General features: G+C 39.0%; 1 protein-coding gene across 1 annotated transcript; it reads left to right on the top strand.

Moving 5' to 3' along the window:
• Positions 1-12164: 12164 nt before the first annotated feature.
• LOC136209362 (factor of DNA methylation 2-like) lies at positions 12165-13661 on the top strand. The gene is made up of 6 exons (XM_066000811.1): positions 12165-12335; positions 12417-12512; positions 12585-12680; positions 12751-12891; positions 12977-13180; positions 13264-13661. Exons 1-6 carry the CDS (start codon positions 12276-12278, stop codon positions 13489-13491), a joined length of 825 nt encoding a protein of 274 aa, XP_065856883.1. The 5' UTR covers positions 12165-12275; the 3' UTR covers positions 13492-13661.
• Positions 13662-13868: the final 207 nt, after the last annotated feature.

Raw genomic sequence — 13868 nt, 5'->3', positions numbered from 1 at the left:
ATCTGAACTTATTCTTTTGTGTTTTGTTGAAATATATACGTTGGAATCTTGGTTGTGTATGTTGAGGGAGAACCTTCCCTATGATGAGCCCATGAGAGGTGATCTTGTTGTGAGGAATGTGAGCTTTATGTTGAGGGAGAACCTTCCTTATGATGGGACCATGAGGGGTGATCTTGTTGTGGGCTTTGATGATTGTTTATTGAAGGGGAATGGCTTCCCGGGGAACATAGAAAAGATGGAAGGAAGTCAAGACTTGGTAAACTCGGAACTCATTATTTTGTGCTTTATTGACATGTATGTGTGGGGGTATATGTGGTGCTTGTTGAGGAAGCATCAACCCTACGAGGAGTCAATGAGAAGCGATCTTATGGTGAAGAGAGTGGGTTTTATGAAGTTTTTGATGAATGATGATATCCGCCCGAGAGATGTTGAGAAGATAGACGGAATTCAAGACTTGGGGAATAATGGCCAAGTTAGTAAAGTGGCAAGCCTTGAAGTTCCGGGTTTGTTAACCCAAGGTGAGGGAGGAGCTAATCTAAGTGTGCTTGAGTTCACTATGAAGTGGGTTGACAAATATCGCCGGGATATTCCGTTTGATGTGGGCCATGAGCAAGGAGAGATTGGGCATGGTGGTCAGGTTAGTGAAGTGAGTGAAAGCAAAGGCCGGGCATATTCAACTCGAAACTATATTTGGGTTGTCAAGAGTATTCAAGGGATCGCTCCAATTTGGGTTGATATGTGGCGCCGGTACATGCCATTGGAGGTCGACTATGAGCAAGTGGAGGTTGAACCTAGCATCCGAGTTGATGCGCGAGGTATATTAGGGTCCGAGCATATTCGACTCAAGGCCATGTTGGGGTTTTGAAGAGCCTTTGTGGGATTGATCCTACTTGGGTTGATATGTGTCGTCGAGACATCCCATTTGATGTCGGCCATGAGCGGAACGAAGTTGTGTCTAAGTTATTAAGGTGGAGATCAAGGAGGCCCGGGGATGGTCGGGTCAACATGTCGTGGGAGTGTGGAGGAGCTTCCAAGACATTGTGGAGGATTGGTTTGACCAACTTCGTCGAGATATTCCGTTCGATGTCGGTCGGAGATTGTGGCAAGTATTACGGAGGATGAGCACCGAAGGCAAGACACAAGTTGATATGTGGGTAGAGTGCATGAAGAGAGGGACAAGCCGATAATATACGGAGTGGATAACAACTACCAAGTACCACCCTTGTTCTATAACTGAGTTTGGGACCAACTCTTTTGAAGAAGAGGAGTATGATGAGGGCATCTTGCATGCATACGCGGAGCGTGAGATAGAACACACGGAGCATGAATCCGGAGCCAAGAAGAAATGGGGAAAACCCGCGGAAGGGAGATCACTAGAGCATTCCACGCGGAGCGTGTTTTCCAGTGCGCGGAGCGTGGATTGAGCCTTCGTAGAGAACCAGTTCCAGGAGGTCATATACACGGGGCGTACTCTCAGGGGCGTGGGGCGTCAAGGCCATCAACGAGAGTCTTCCAGTCTAGAAGCTCACTCACGCGGGGCGTAAGAAAGTCTACGCAGAGCGTGCCCAACCTGGAGAATACTTCTCCTCCAAGTTTTGGCTGTTAGGAACAAGTCCTACCACCCTCTATTTACTGTTTTGCCACTCCCTAATTACAACTTTACCACTCCTACATTTACAACTATGCCACCTCCTTATTATCACCCCATTTCACCCCTAACCTTACTCTTTAATTAATTAGGTTAAGCTAGCCTTTTATGTAATTTGCCATTTAGGTTTTGAGGTGATATAAATTCATATCTTTCTCTTTGTAATGGGAAACTTTTTATCAACAAATTAATCATCTTCTTCAAGAAGCTTTTGTTAAGGTTTGAAACCTTCAACAATAGGGGATCTTTAATTTTCTATGGATTTAGTTCGTAAAACCCGGGATTCACTCCTTATAGTTTAGCTAGAGAAGAACATCTTTGTTAGTTTACGATTAAAACTAACACGTCCCTAAACCGATCTGTATCTGAATAGAATAGAATAAAATGATTATTCCAAAGGATATTTCTTAACAATAACTATTTATATGTTTGGTTGGTGAAATAAAATAGAATGGAATAGATAATTTTTTTTATTCAAAAGACAATATTGTCCTTAAATATAATTTTTTTATTCTTTTAAAATTTTAATTATTACTATAAACTATTTAAATGTTTAATATATATTATTTTAAAAAATATATAAAAAAACTAAAAAATGGAAAACACATGAAGGATAGAAAAAATATAAAAAATAAAAAAACATTAAAAACGAAAAACAATAATCTATTCACAGGGGTAGAGATGTTATTGATTTCTGCGCTTGGCAACCCTCTACAAAGGGTATTTTTTCGGCCAAAGAATACTATTCGGTTATCAGTCCTAGTTCCTCTTCGGTGGACTGGCATAAATTTGTTTGGAATGCTCACACTCCCCCTTCTCGCTCCTTTACTTTCTGGAGAGTTTTGCATGATCGGGTTCCGACTCACGATCTCCTGCAGCGCCTTGGATTCTCCCAGCAAGGATGCTGAGTCCATTAATCATTTATTCATTAACTGTTCTTTTGCAGATTCTCTTTGGAGGGCCCTTGAGATTCATTTTTCCTGCTCTTTACCTCGACATTTCCAATTCATCCACTTCTTCAACAATCTCCGTAGCATTCATTTTGGCTCCCAGGTGTCGACAATCTGGCGTGTTGCCGCTATCACTTGCATCTGGTTAATTTGGCATTGTCGGAATGAAGCAATCTTTAAAGATGTTTCTCCTTCTATTCAGCACTCGAAGGTCAAGCTATTTCAATTGATTCGCGAGCCCTTTGTCTTTTCTAAAGGTTTTTGCTCTTCGCGGAGAGATGCTGTTATCTTATCCAATCTTCTAGCTTCTCTTAGGCCGCCTCCTGCTCCCAACATTATTCCGGTCCTTTGGCTTAAACCTCCTTCGGGTTGGGTTAAAGTCAATGTAGACGGCTCTGCTTTTGGCACTCCTGGCGAGGCTAGAGCGGGTGGTATATTTCGCAACTATTGAGGTTTTTCCAAAGGTTGTTTTGCATTTTCTACCCCTCATTCTTTTGCTTACATGGCTGAATTAAGAGCCGCTATTTTCGCAATCGAACTCGCTTGGGAGAAAAATTGGCATCAGCTTTGGGTTGAGTCAGACTCAATGTACGTTATTAATCTGCTTAGACATCGTTCCTTGGATGTTCCTTGGGGTATTCGACAAGAATGGTTGCACTATCTCAGTATTTGCTCTAGGATGAACATTCTCTTTTCTCACATCTTCAGGGAAGGAAATAGAGTTGCTGACGCTTTGGCAAAATTTGGAGTCTCTTCTTCAATGATCAATTGGTGGCCTTCCGCTCCTGATTTTTGCCACAGGTTTATCAATGATGACATTTGTAGTATTTCACATTTGCGTTTCTCTTAATTTTTTCTAAATTTTCTCCTCCCCTCTTCTTGTTGTTTGTTCTCCTTTCTCTCATTTTGTTCAAACATTCACTTTTTCCTTTTTTAATATATTGCGGGTTTGACAGTTCTTGGGCCATGGGTGCTCACCCCGCCCTAGTTCTGTCTCGTCCCAATTTCTATCAAAAAAAGAAAAACAATAAAAACATGAAAAATGGAAAAATTGTAAAAAATACAAAAAAAAAAACGAAAAAGGAGTGGAAAACAATAAAACACACACACACACAAAAAAAAAAACATTCCGTAACAACTACATATAACTAAACTTATTTATTCCGTACAACTAAATACAAAAACCTATTAAACCTAAATTCTAAAAATATATCTTCATCTATTCGAGTGGTAATTTTTTCTCTTCTCATACCTTTCAATCTATTATAAGAGTTAGTGTTGCAGGTTTGAGAGGTCGAATAGATGAGGATTGAGAATTATTATGGTTTTTGTATTTAGTTGTTATCGAATAAACAAGTTTAGAGAGTTGGTGAGACACTTATAAAGTTCAGGAAGCTAATATACTTTTATGGACAAGTTTAGGAAAAGTTAGTGATACAGAATAATCAAATTCAAAGAGCCAGTGAGACATTTGTAAAATTCAGGGAATCAATCTACTATTATGAACAAGTTTCGGAAACTAATGATGTATTAGGCCATATATTTTTTTTAATAAAAATTAATGGTTGTTTAATGATACAAAAAAGAAATAGTTTTAATAAGATATTTTAAACCTTATATATTCTATTTCAATGACACTTCAATATATATAAATATATATTCTTAAAATCAAAATAAGATATCCAGAAACTTACCTCTCTTATGAAGTGTTAAAATTAGAAAAAAACACCCTTACTCCTTAAAACAATTTAAACTCCATCCAAAACAATGAATTTTCTTCCTTCCACAACATGCGAAAAATCAAAAACTCTTATTCTATATCTAGATAAAACAACCCCAAGTAAACCTTAATAAAAAAAAATACCTATATTTCTTATGTGGTGTCAAACTTATTGGTTTTATTTAAATTTGTCTAAAAACTTTGATTAGCTTCCTGAACTTTTAAAATATTTTGATAGTCTTTTAAATTTGTATAAAATATAAAATTTACATAAAATATAATCAATTAATCATTTGGTTGTAAAAAAAGTAAATTAAATGCAAAAGATATGTTCCACGCATTTTAAAAAAATAAAACGACATCTAATATTAGTGAATAAAAAGTTTTATAATTGAACTGGTAAGAATTTCTTTTTTAATACGTTTAATCTATTTTGTAAATTATGTAATAACATTTTAAGACACGTACAATATATATTCCACATTTAATTTATTTCTTTTTACAATCAAATGATTAATTGATTATATTTTATATAAGTTTAGAGAAAACTGAATTTTTTTATATAAGTTTAGAAAACTATTAGAATATGATGCGGACATCCTAACTGGGATCACTGATCACGCGCGCTTTGGCGGATCCTCAAACATCAGACCCACGGAGGTTGTACCTAGGAGGACGGATCCCAGGACATACAAGCGGGGCAGATCTAGGAGTTCGCCAGGAGGCGTATCAACATCTACCCTGGACGGATCTCTAGGTTTACTTCCTCCCGAAGTAATTCACCAACAACCCTGACAATCCGTACCTGTACCACTGTACTGATTGTCGGGGCGTATCACCTATTTTATCCTTTTATGGATAGCCTTATTGGAACCCTAGTAGGGGTAATCCTTGTCTTTTATTATCATTAGGAGGGTGTATTTAAACCCTCATTTTGTAAGGATGAATTAACTTTTATGAATCAAATATTATTCTCTTTGAGAACCTAAGGTTTATACCTTGTTATTGGGATTCACTCCTTCTAGTTTAGCTAGAGAAGAACCTCTTTGTTGGTTTACGATTAAAACCTTCATTTATCGCTTTCAATCCGTATCAGTTGGTATTAGAGCCGATCGTTTCCTGACCCGAAACTTCTTTTGGCAATGGTTCAACCCCGATAACCGCAAGATTCCATGGAAACCAGTGACCGGAGATATGAGGAGCTGAGGGAGCACCTCGCGGAGCAGATCCAAGCCAGCCATGAGCGACAGAGGCAAACCGACCAACGGTTCCTGGAGCTAGCCACCTCCCTAGAAAACTTCAAACTAGAGGTTCTGGCTCTAATCCGACCAACCGCGGGAGGATCAACCCAGAGAAAGGAAGGAGTCCCTGAACCGCAGCTTCGACAAATGGGTCCTAGGGATCCTGAGGTAAGAAGACCCAACTATGTCTTTGTGCATAATGCAGATAGTGATAGTGATGACTTTGAGGGTATTGGGGATGATAATACCGTTAGAACTATGAGGGATGCTGGGCCTGTTGACAACAGACGTGTGGATGTTGCTAGAGTATACCCAGGTCTAGGAAACTTTGATAGAGATGATGCCTTTAAGCTAAAAATAGACTTACCGTCTTTTGGAGGCGAACTAGATATAGAAGGATTCTTAGACTGGTTATCGGAAGTGGAACGTTTCTTTGAATATGCTGGGATTCCTGATGAGAGGAAAGTGAGGCTGGTGGCGTATCGCCTGAAGGGTGGCGCATCAATTTGGTGGGATCAGATGAGGGAAGAGAGAAGAAGAGGGGGCAGAGATCCGATTAGATCTTGGCTACGGATGAAGGCGATGTTGAGGGAGCGGTTCCTACCGCCGGATTATGAGCAGTATATTTACAGCTCCTACAGGGGATGCTCTCAAGGGACCCGAAGTGTCCATGAGTATACTTCAGAGTTCTTGAGGCTTTCGGCGAGAGCCAACTTGTCTGAAACTGAAAGCCAAAAGACCTCTAGGTATCTAGAAGGGTTGAGATACAACATCCAGGATCGTATTGGCACACAGATGGTGGTTCGGGTACAAGATGCCAGGAATTTAGCCCTCAAGTCTGAATCTCAACTAACCGGAAGATCCAGGAGATCCGCCACTACTGAGTATACACCTGGAGGGAGAGATAACGTGAGGTCTTATGACAATGGCAAGCAGGTGGCGAGTGCTAGTGGGGCCAAGGTTAACAGTGTGGGAAGGGGATCTGTCGGAGATACTAGGCCATACAAGGAAGCACCTATACCACCTAGGAGCAACAATCCGTATGCGAGGCCAGCGCCTTTCAAATGTTTCCGGTGCAATGAGCCAGGCCATAGATCCAACGAATGTCCTAGGAGGAAGAGCGCCAACGTGGTGGAGAGGTATGAAGATGACTATGACGAAGGGGATGAAGTATTTTGCGAACCCTTAGGAGAAGATGATGATGAGGCGGATGAAGAGAGATACGCCATTCATGTGGTACGACGTTTGTTAGTCTCCAGCTGGGTAGAGGGAGATCAGAGGCACCGCCTATTCAGGACCCGCTGCCTTGTGAAAGGTGGGCGATGCAATGTGATAATAGATAGTGGGAGCCAAGAGAACATTGTGAGCAGCAGCGCCGTTCAGAAGTTCGGGTTGTTGGCGGAGGCGCATCCCGACCCCTATAGAGTGGGATGGATAAAAAACGTGGGTGAGCTTAGGGTGACCCAGAGATGCAGGGTACCTATTGTGATTGGGGATTACAGTGATGAAGTCTGTTGTGATGTGGTCGATATGGATGCCTGCCACCTATTGTTGGGCCGACCCTGGCAGTTTGATAACGACGCCATCCACGTAGGAAGAGAGAACACTTACAGATTTGTGAAGAATGGGGTGAAGTTCGTCCTTACGCCAATGATGAGAGAGCCAAAGGCCGACGAGAAGTCTACCTTGGTAGTCTGTCCTACACACAAATCATTTGTCAGCGAATGTGAAGAGAGCCAGATGGTGTATGCGGTAATGGTTAAGGCGAATCACGAATCCTCCCAAAGGAGCGAAAGGGAGATGCCAACTGAGGTGACCCGCCTACTTGGAGAATATCAAGATCTGTTCCCTGAAGGGCTGCCGAGTGGGTTACCACCTTTGAGGGACATCCAGCATCATATCGATCTTGTGCCCGGGGCTAGTTTACCAAGCCTTCCTCATTATCGGATGAGTCCAAAGGAAAATGATATCATGAGACAGAAAGTGGAAGAGCTCATTGAGATGGGATACGTTAGAGAAAGTATGAGTCCATGCGCCATCCCAGCCCTACTTACGCCCAAGAAGGATGGATCTTGGCGGATGTGTGTGGACAGCAGGGCTATCAACAAGATCACTATCAAGTATAAGTTCCCTATTCCAAGGCTGGATGATATGCTAGACCAGCTTGGCGGATCCCGAGTTTTCTCCAAGATTGATCTCAGGAGCGGTTATCATCAGATACGAATTCGATCTGGGGATGAATGGAAGACCGCCTTCAAAACCAGAGATGGATTGTATGAGTGGTTAGTTATGCCATTTGGGATGACTAACGCCCCTAGTACTTTGATGAGGCTGATGAATCAGGTACTTCGCCCGGTGATTGGAAAATTTGTAGTTGTGTATTTTGATGACATCCTGATTCATAGCGAGACCTTGGTGGAACATGTGGAGCATTTACAGGTAGTGTTTGACCTGTTAAGGAAACACCAGTTATACGCCAACACTAAGAAGTGTGACTTCGTCATGGAGAGCCTGGTTTTCCTTGGGTTCGTGATTAGTGGCGATGGGGTCCAAGTTGATGGGGAGAAGGTAAGAGCCATCCGAGAATGGCCCACTCCGAGGAATGTGGGGGATATCAGAAGTTTTCATGGGCTAGCAACATTTTATCGCCGATTCATCAAGAACTTCAGTGCCATAGTGGCCCCATTGACAGAATGTTTGTAGAAGGGAAGGGGGTTCGAGTGGGCGGATGCCCAAGAGAAGAGCTTCGCCCTGATCAAGGAAAAGCTGAGTACATCGCCAGTGCTGGCGTATCCCAATTTTGATAAACTGTTCGAAGTTGAGTGTGATGCCAGTGGAGTTGGGATTGGTGGTGTCTTGATGCAAAAAAAGAGGCCCATTGCATATTTCAGTGAGAAGCTCTATGAGGCACGGAAAAAGTGGGCCACGTATGATCAAGAGTTTTATGCTGTAGTGAGGGCGCTGAAAGTGTGGGAACATTACTTGGTGGGGAAAGAATTCATCCTCTACACTGACTACCAAGCTCTCAAGTACCTGGGAAGTCAGAAGCAACTTCGAAGCTCCATGCATGCCCGGTGGTCTGCCTTCATAGATAAGTTCCCCTATAAGCTTATTCATAAGGCTGGAAAACAGAACAAGGTGGCGGACGCCTTGAGTCGAAGGGTGTCACTAATAAAAACAGTCAGCCTGGAGACCGATTGTTTTGAACACATCAGAGGAGAATACTTGGCGGATCCTGACTTTGGCAGTATCTGGGAGAAGTGTCAACACCAGCATGGGGATGGGGCGTATCACCTGATGGATGAGTATCTCATGAGGGGGCAACCAACTTTGCTTACCCTGCACTTCGATCCGCGAGAAGGTTATTCGTGATCTACATGGCGGATCCCTTGGAGGACATTTTGGGCGAGACAAGACATATGAAGCAGTGAGTTCCCGTTATTTCTGGCCTAAGATGAGGAGAGATGTTGCCTACTTAGTAGAACGGTGCTATATTTGCCAGACCGCCAAGGGACGCACTACAAATACTGGATTGCAGTTACCTTTGCCTGTGCCAGAGACCATATGGGAGGATCTGTCCATGGACTTCGTCCTAGGGTTACCCAGAACTTAGAGGGGCATGGATTCCATCTTTGTCGTGGTTGATCGGTTTTCAAAGATGGCTCACTTTATACCTTGTCGTAAAACTAATGATGCCTCAGCGACTGCTAAGCTATTCTTCAAAGAGATTGTTAGGCTACATGGCGTACCTAAGAGCATTGTCTCGGATCGTGATACGAAGTTCCTCAGTCACTTCTGGCGAACGTTGTGGGCTCTGTTTGATACGTCTCTGAAGTTTAGTACCACCGCCCACCCTCAAACATACGGACAGACCGAGGTGGTCAATAGAACTTTGGGAAACTTACTGCGCAGCAAATGTAAGGATAAGCCCAGGATGTGGGATGTGGTTTTAGCCCAAGCTGAGTTCGCCTACAACGGCTCTGTACATTCGGGGACCGGGAGATCCCCATTTGAGGTGGTATACACAAAGACCCCGAATCACGTCCTTGATATAGCCCATCTTCCTAAAGGAAATGTGACTGCCAACCAGCTGACCAAGGATTACGTACAGATGCACCAAGAGGTAAGAGAGACTCTTGAGGAGAGAAACCAGAAATTAAAGGCTAAGGCGGATGAGCACCGCAGGGACCTACAGTTTGAAGTTGGGGATGAGGTTATGGTATATTTGGGCAAAGAGAGACTCGCCAACGCCCCAAGTAGCAAGCTTCGGCCTAGGAAATACGGGCCATATAAGATCACTAAGAAGGTCAATGTCAATGCCTATCATATAGCACTGCCGAATTGGCTTGGTAAAATCTCACCAGCATTCAACATCTGTGACCTTAGCCCATGGAAGCCGGATGGTACTTTGGAGTTCAACCAGGGCGGATCAGTGCCGAGGTCTTTTAAAGAAGGAGAGAATGATGCGGACATCCTAACTGGGATCACTGATCACGCGCGCTTTGGCGGATCCTCAAACATCAGACCCACGGAGGTTGTACCTAGGAGGACGGATCCCCAGGACATACAAGCGGGGCGGATCTAGGAGTACGCCAGGAGGCGTATCAACATCTACCCTGGGCGGATCTCTAGGTTTACTTCCTCCTGAAGTAATTCACCAACAACCCTGACAATCCGTACCTGCACCACTGTACTGATTGTCGGGGCGTATCACCTATTTTACCTTTTTATGGATACCTTTATTGGAACCCTAGTAGGGGTAATCCTTGTCTTTTATTATCATTAGGAGGGTGTATTTAAACCCTCATTTTGTAAGGATGAACTAACTTTTATGAATCAAATATTATTCTCTTTGAGAACCTAAGGTTTATACCTTGTTATTGGGATTCACTCCTTCTAGTTTAGCTAGAGAAGAAGCTCTTTATTGATTTACGATTAAAACCTTCATTTATCGCTTTCAAACTGTATCAGAATATTTTAAAAGTTCGGAGGTTAATTAAGATTTTTAAAATCCATAAGGTAAATGATGTTTTAAGCCAATTAAGAATGAACTCCCCTTTTTTTTTACCATCCGTTTATATATATTTATGTTATGAAAACAATTAAAAAAAACATAAAAAAAACTCATGCCTTAAGTTTGATTACATGTGGCATATAAACACAACTAGTAGATTACTCATACACATGCATTAAGACACGTGGCTTCCCCATTAATTAAAATGGGGACACATATTCATGACTTATCCATGCATTAGGACACATGTCTTCTTTCCAATTTTTTTCTATAATTAAAATTTAAGAAACATATAATAGGAAATAATACTTTTTAATTAACATAAGATAAAATTAAATTGTAAAAAAATACAAATTGATTTTTGTCCTCTTTATTTATAAATTTTTATAAAACCTACCTAAAACTTTTTTTTTAAGAAATAGCTAAATTTTTTAATTTATGCAAAATTTATGCATAAAATGTTACATTAAAGTAAATAATATATTTAAGGGTAAACTTTAAATAAAACCGCTATAGTTTCATTAATTTTCAGATAAAAGACTTTGGTTTACTTTTTGTTAAAACGAGCACTGAGGTTTTCAAATTTAGCAAAATAAGGATTTTTTCGATTGATACTATTAAAATCACCATTGACGACTTCAAAAATGACATATTTTAAAAACTACTAATATTTTAAGCAGGTTTAATTCTTCAACTTTTTTATTTCGAGATTATTTAGATGATATTTGATAAAGAGAGAGAAAGTTAATGTTTAGAGAGAGAGTTCCAAAAAAATGATTTTCTAAAATCGAAAATGTAGTTCAATAGAAAATATGGCATTGAACAACTTTAATTCTTAAAAATTTTCATTTTCAGGTCGTTAAAGATAGTTTTAATAGCATTATTAAAAGTGTGAAACCTTAATCATTGTTTTGATAAAAAGTAAATCATAGTTTTTTACATAAGGATTTTATTTGAACTTTACTCTATATTTAATTTTATAATTAATTACCACTTCAAAATATATATATTATGATGACACATAATTTCCATTTGTCATTCCAAACTAAAGTTTTAAAGCTAATTAATTTTAACTATCAAAATCACTAATTAAATCACTGAATTAAGTAAAAATTATTAATTGATTCCTATTTTAAATAAAAATTATCAATTGAACCCCGATTGAAAATCATTCGGTTGAACAGTTTGAGACATTCTTTCTCAAATTCATTTTAAACCAACACAAACCAACACATAAATAATGACAGTTTATATCAAACAGTGATGGTTTCTAATTTTAGATATGATATAGATTCAATTAATATTTTTTATTTAGTTCAGAATCTAATTGATGATTTTAATAGTTTAGTTTCTTAATTAACTTTGAAGTTTTAATTCAAAATGGATATAATACCTATTATATCTATATTAAAGAAAGATAAAAGTTAGAAATTTTAGAAAATTTTGATCATTTGGGTCCAAGCTTCACATTGTTAAAAAGAAAAAAAAATTTCACTACTGTGAAGAAAAAAAGCACTCCAATCAAATCAATCCTTTTTATTTTTGTTTTCTATATGGATAGATTTATCGTTTTTAATAATTAGTGAAACGTTTTTCCTTGAAGTCAGAAGTCCAGCTCCGGCCTATATAACACACAACCGCCACCTGTTAGTGGAAAAATTCACAACCTTTTGGTTCTTGTTTCTCCACTCTGTGAGAAGATATGCAGAAGCCTATAGAAATTGCAATCAAAACAATTGATGTCTTAGTTCAAGATACAGTGGTAAGCTATATCTCTATCTATCTCTATTTTTTTTTATCTTTTTGTTAATTACCAACTTCAACTCTAAAACAAACCTTGCAGACACGAAGGGACAAACGTGAAGAAGAACTGAAAGCCCAAATTGAAGAACAGAAGTTGAGGATTTCGGAGGCTAAAAAGGAAATTAATAGTGTCAAGGTAATTCAAATCCTTTTAATAGATGATTAAATCATTCATTATTCGATTAGTTATATGAAACAAACATTGCAGATGGAAAGGAACAAACAAGTTAAAGAATTGAATGCCAAAATTGAAGAACAGAAGAAGAGGATTTTGGAGGCTAAGAATGAAATTACTATTACCAAGGTGATATAAATCCTTTTAATAAATAAAGTAAATATGAATCATTCATCATTTCGCTGTTTGGATCATTTAGGAAAAGGAAGCATTACTGAAAGCTGAGTTGAAGGAAACTAAAGAAGAAGTTGATGCCTTGAGAGATCTAAATCAACTTCTTATTGGTAAAGAGGTGAAGGCAAACAATGAATTGCAGGATGCTCGAAAGGAATTAGTAAATGTACGATATAAGCTCTCTTTTTCTTTTCAAAAATGAAATTTAGGTATACATACACTAACTTATTAACGTGTAATTTGTTGTACAGATGCTGAAAGAGGTTGAGTCAGGTATTGGTGTAAAGAAGATGGGAGATCTTGATTATGAACCATTCATTGCTGCAGCCAAGAGGAAATATTCTCGTAATCCATCAAAACATGCAGTAGTAGATTGTGCATATTATGAAGCTCTTATTCGGGATCCAAACTGGCATCCATTTAAGATGATTACTCGTAAGGATGGGAAAGTTGAGGTATATATATGTACATTCCTACACCCTACAGTTTAATTATTAGATTGGTGTATGTATATTATGTTGTTATAATGAGTATACAGGAGATAATCAATGAAGAAGATGAGAAGTTGAAAGAAGTCAAGAATGAACATGGAAATGAAGTCTATGAAGCAGTGAAAACAGCCTTGATGGAATTGAAGGATTATAATGCAAGTGGGAGATACCCTGTGATGGAATTATGGAATTTCCTGGAGAACAGAAGAGCAACATTACAGGAGGCAATTCTAACCATGAAACCTGATGAGGCAGATAAACGAGTCAAAACCTAATTTTGTTTTGTTTTATTAGGCTGCTTTCAACTAATTTCCAGTGTTTTTTTGTGATCCGTTTCAATGGTTGTTTTTGTCCTCTCAAAGTTGAAAGAATGGGAACTTTTTACCATTTATGTTTTGGATAAAATTATGTTTGTGTGAGCATCCTATTGAGATTTTATATACAAAGTAATATTGTTGATAATTATTTTATAATTGGATAATTACATTTAATTATGATTTAATACATCATTTGTTTCTCAAAACTTATCTAAAAATAAAACTCTCTCAAACTTTTTCAAAAACAAAAGTTTTAGTTTAATTGACTATCTGAATTTTAAGTGTTCTGTTGTTAATTTCTGAATTTATATAAAATGTTTAGTTAGTTTAAATTT

The sequence above is a fragment of the Euphorbia lathyris genome, chromosome 10, assembly GCF_963576675.1.
Source record: "Euphorbia lathyris chromosome 10, ddEupLath1.1, whole genome shotgun sequence".
NCBI classification, from domain to species: Eukaryota; Viridiplantae; Streptophyta; class Magnoliopsida; order Malpighiales; family Euphorbiaceae; genus Euphorbia; species Euphorbia lathyris.
This window is presented reverse-complemented; position numbering and strand designations above follow the sequence as displayed.

Bases quoted from the DNA above. Each gene is read 5' to 3' on its own strand.
- LOC136209362 (XM_066000811.1), top strand. From the start codon at position 12,276: ATGCAGAAGCCTATAGAAATTGCAATCAAAACAATTGATGTCTTAGTT. The intron at 12,513-12,584 runs GTAATTCAAATC...CAAACATTGCAG, and splicing joins AGGAAATTAATAGTGTCAAG to ATGGAAAGGAACAAACAAGT. The intron at 13,181-13,263 runs GTATATATATGT...ATGAGTATACAG, and splicing joins GTAAGGATGGGAAAGTTGAG to GAGATAATCAATGAAGAAGA.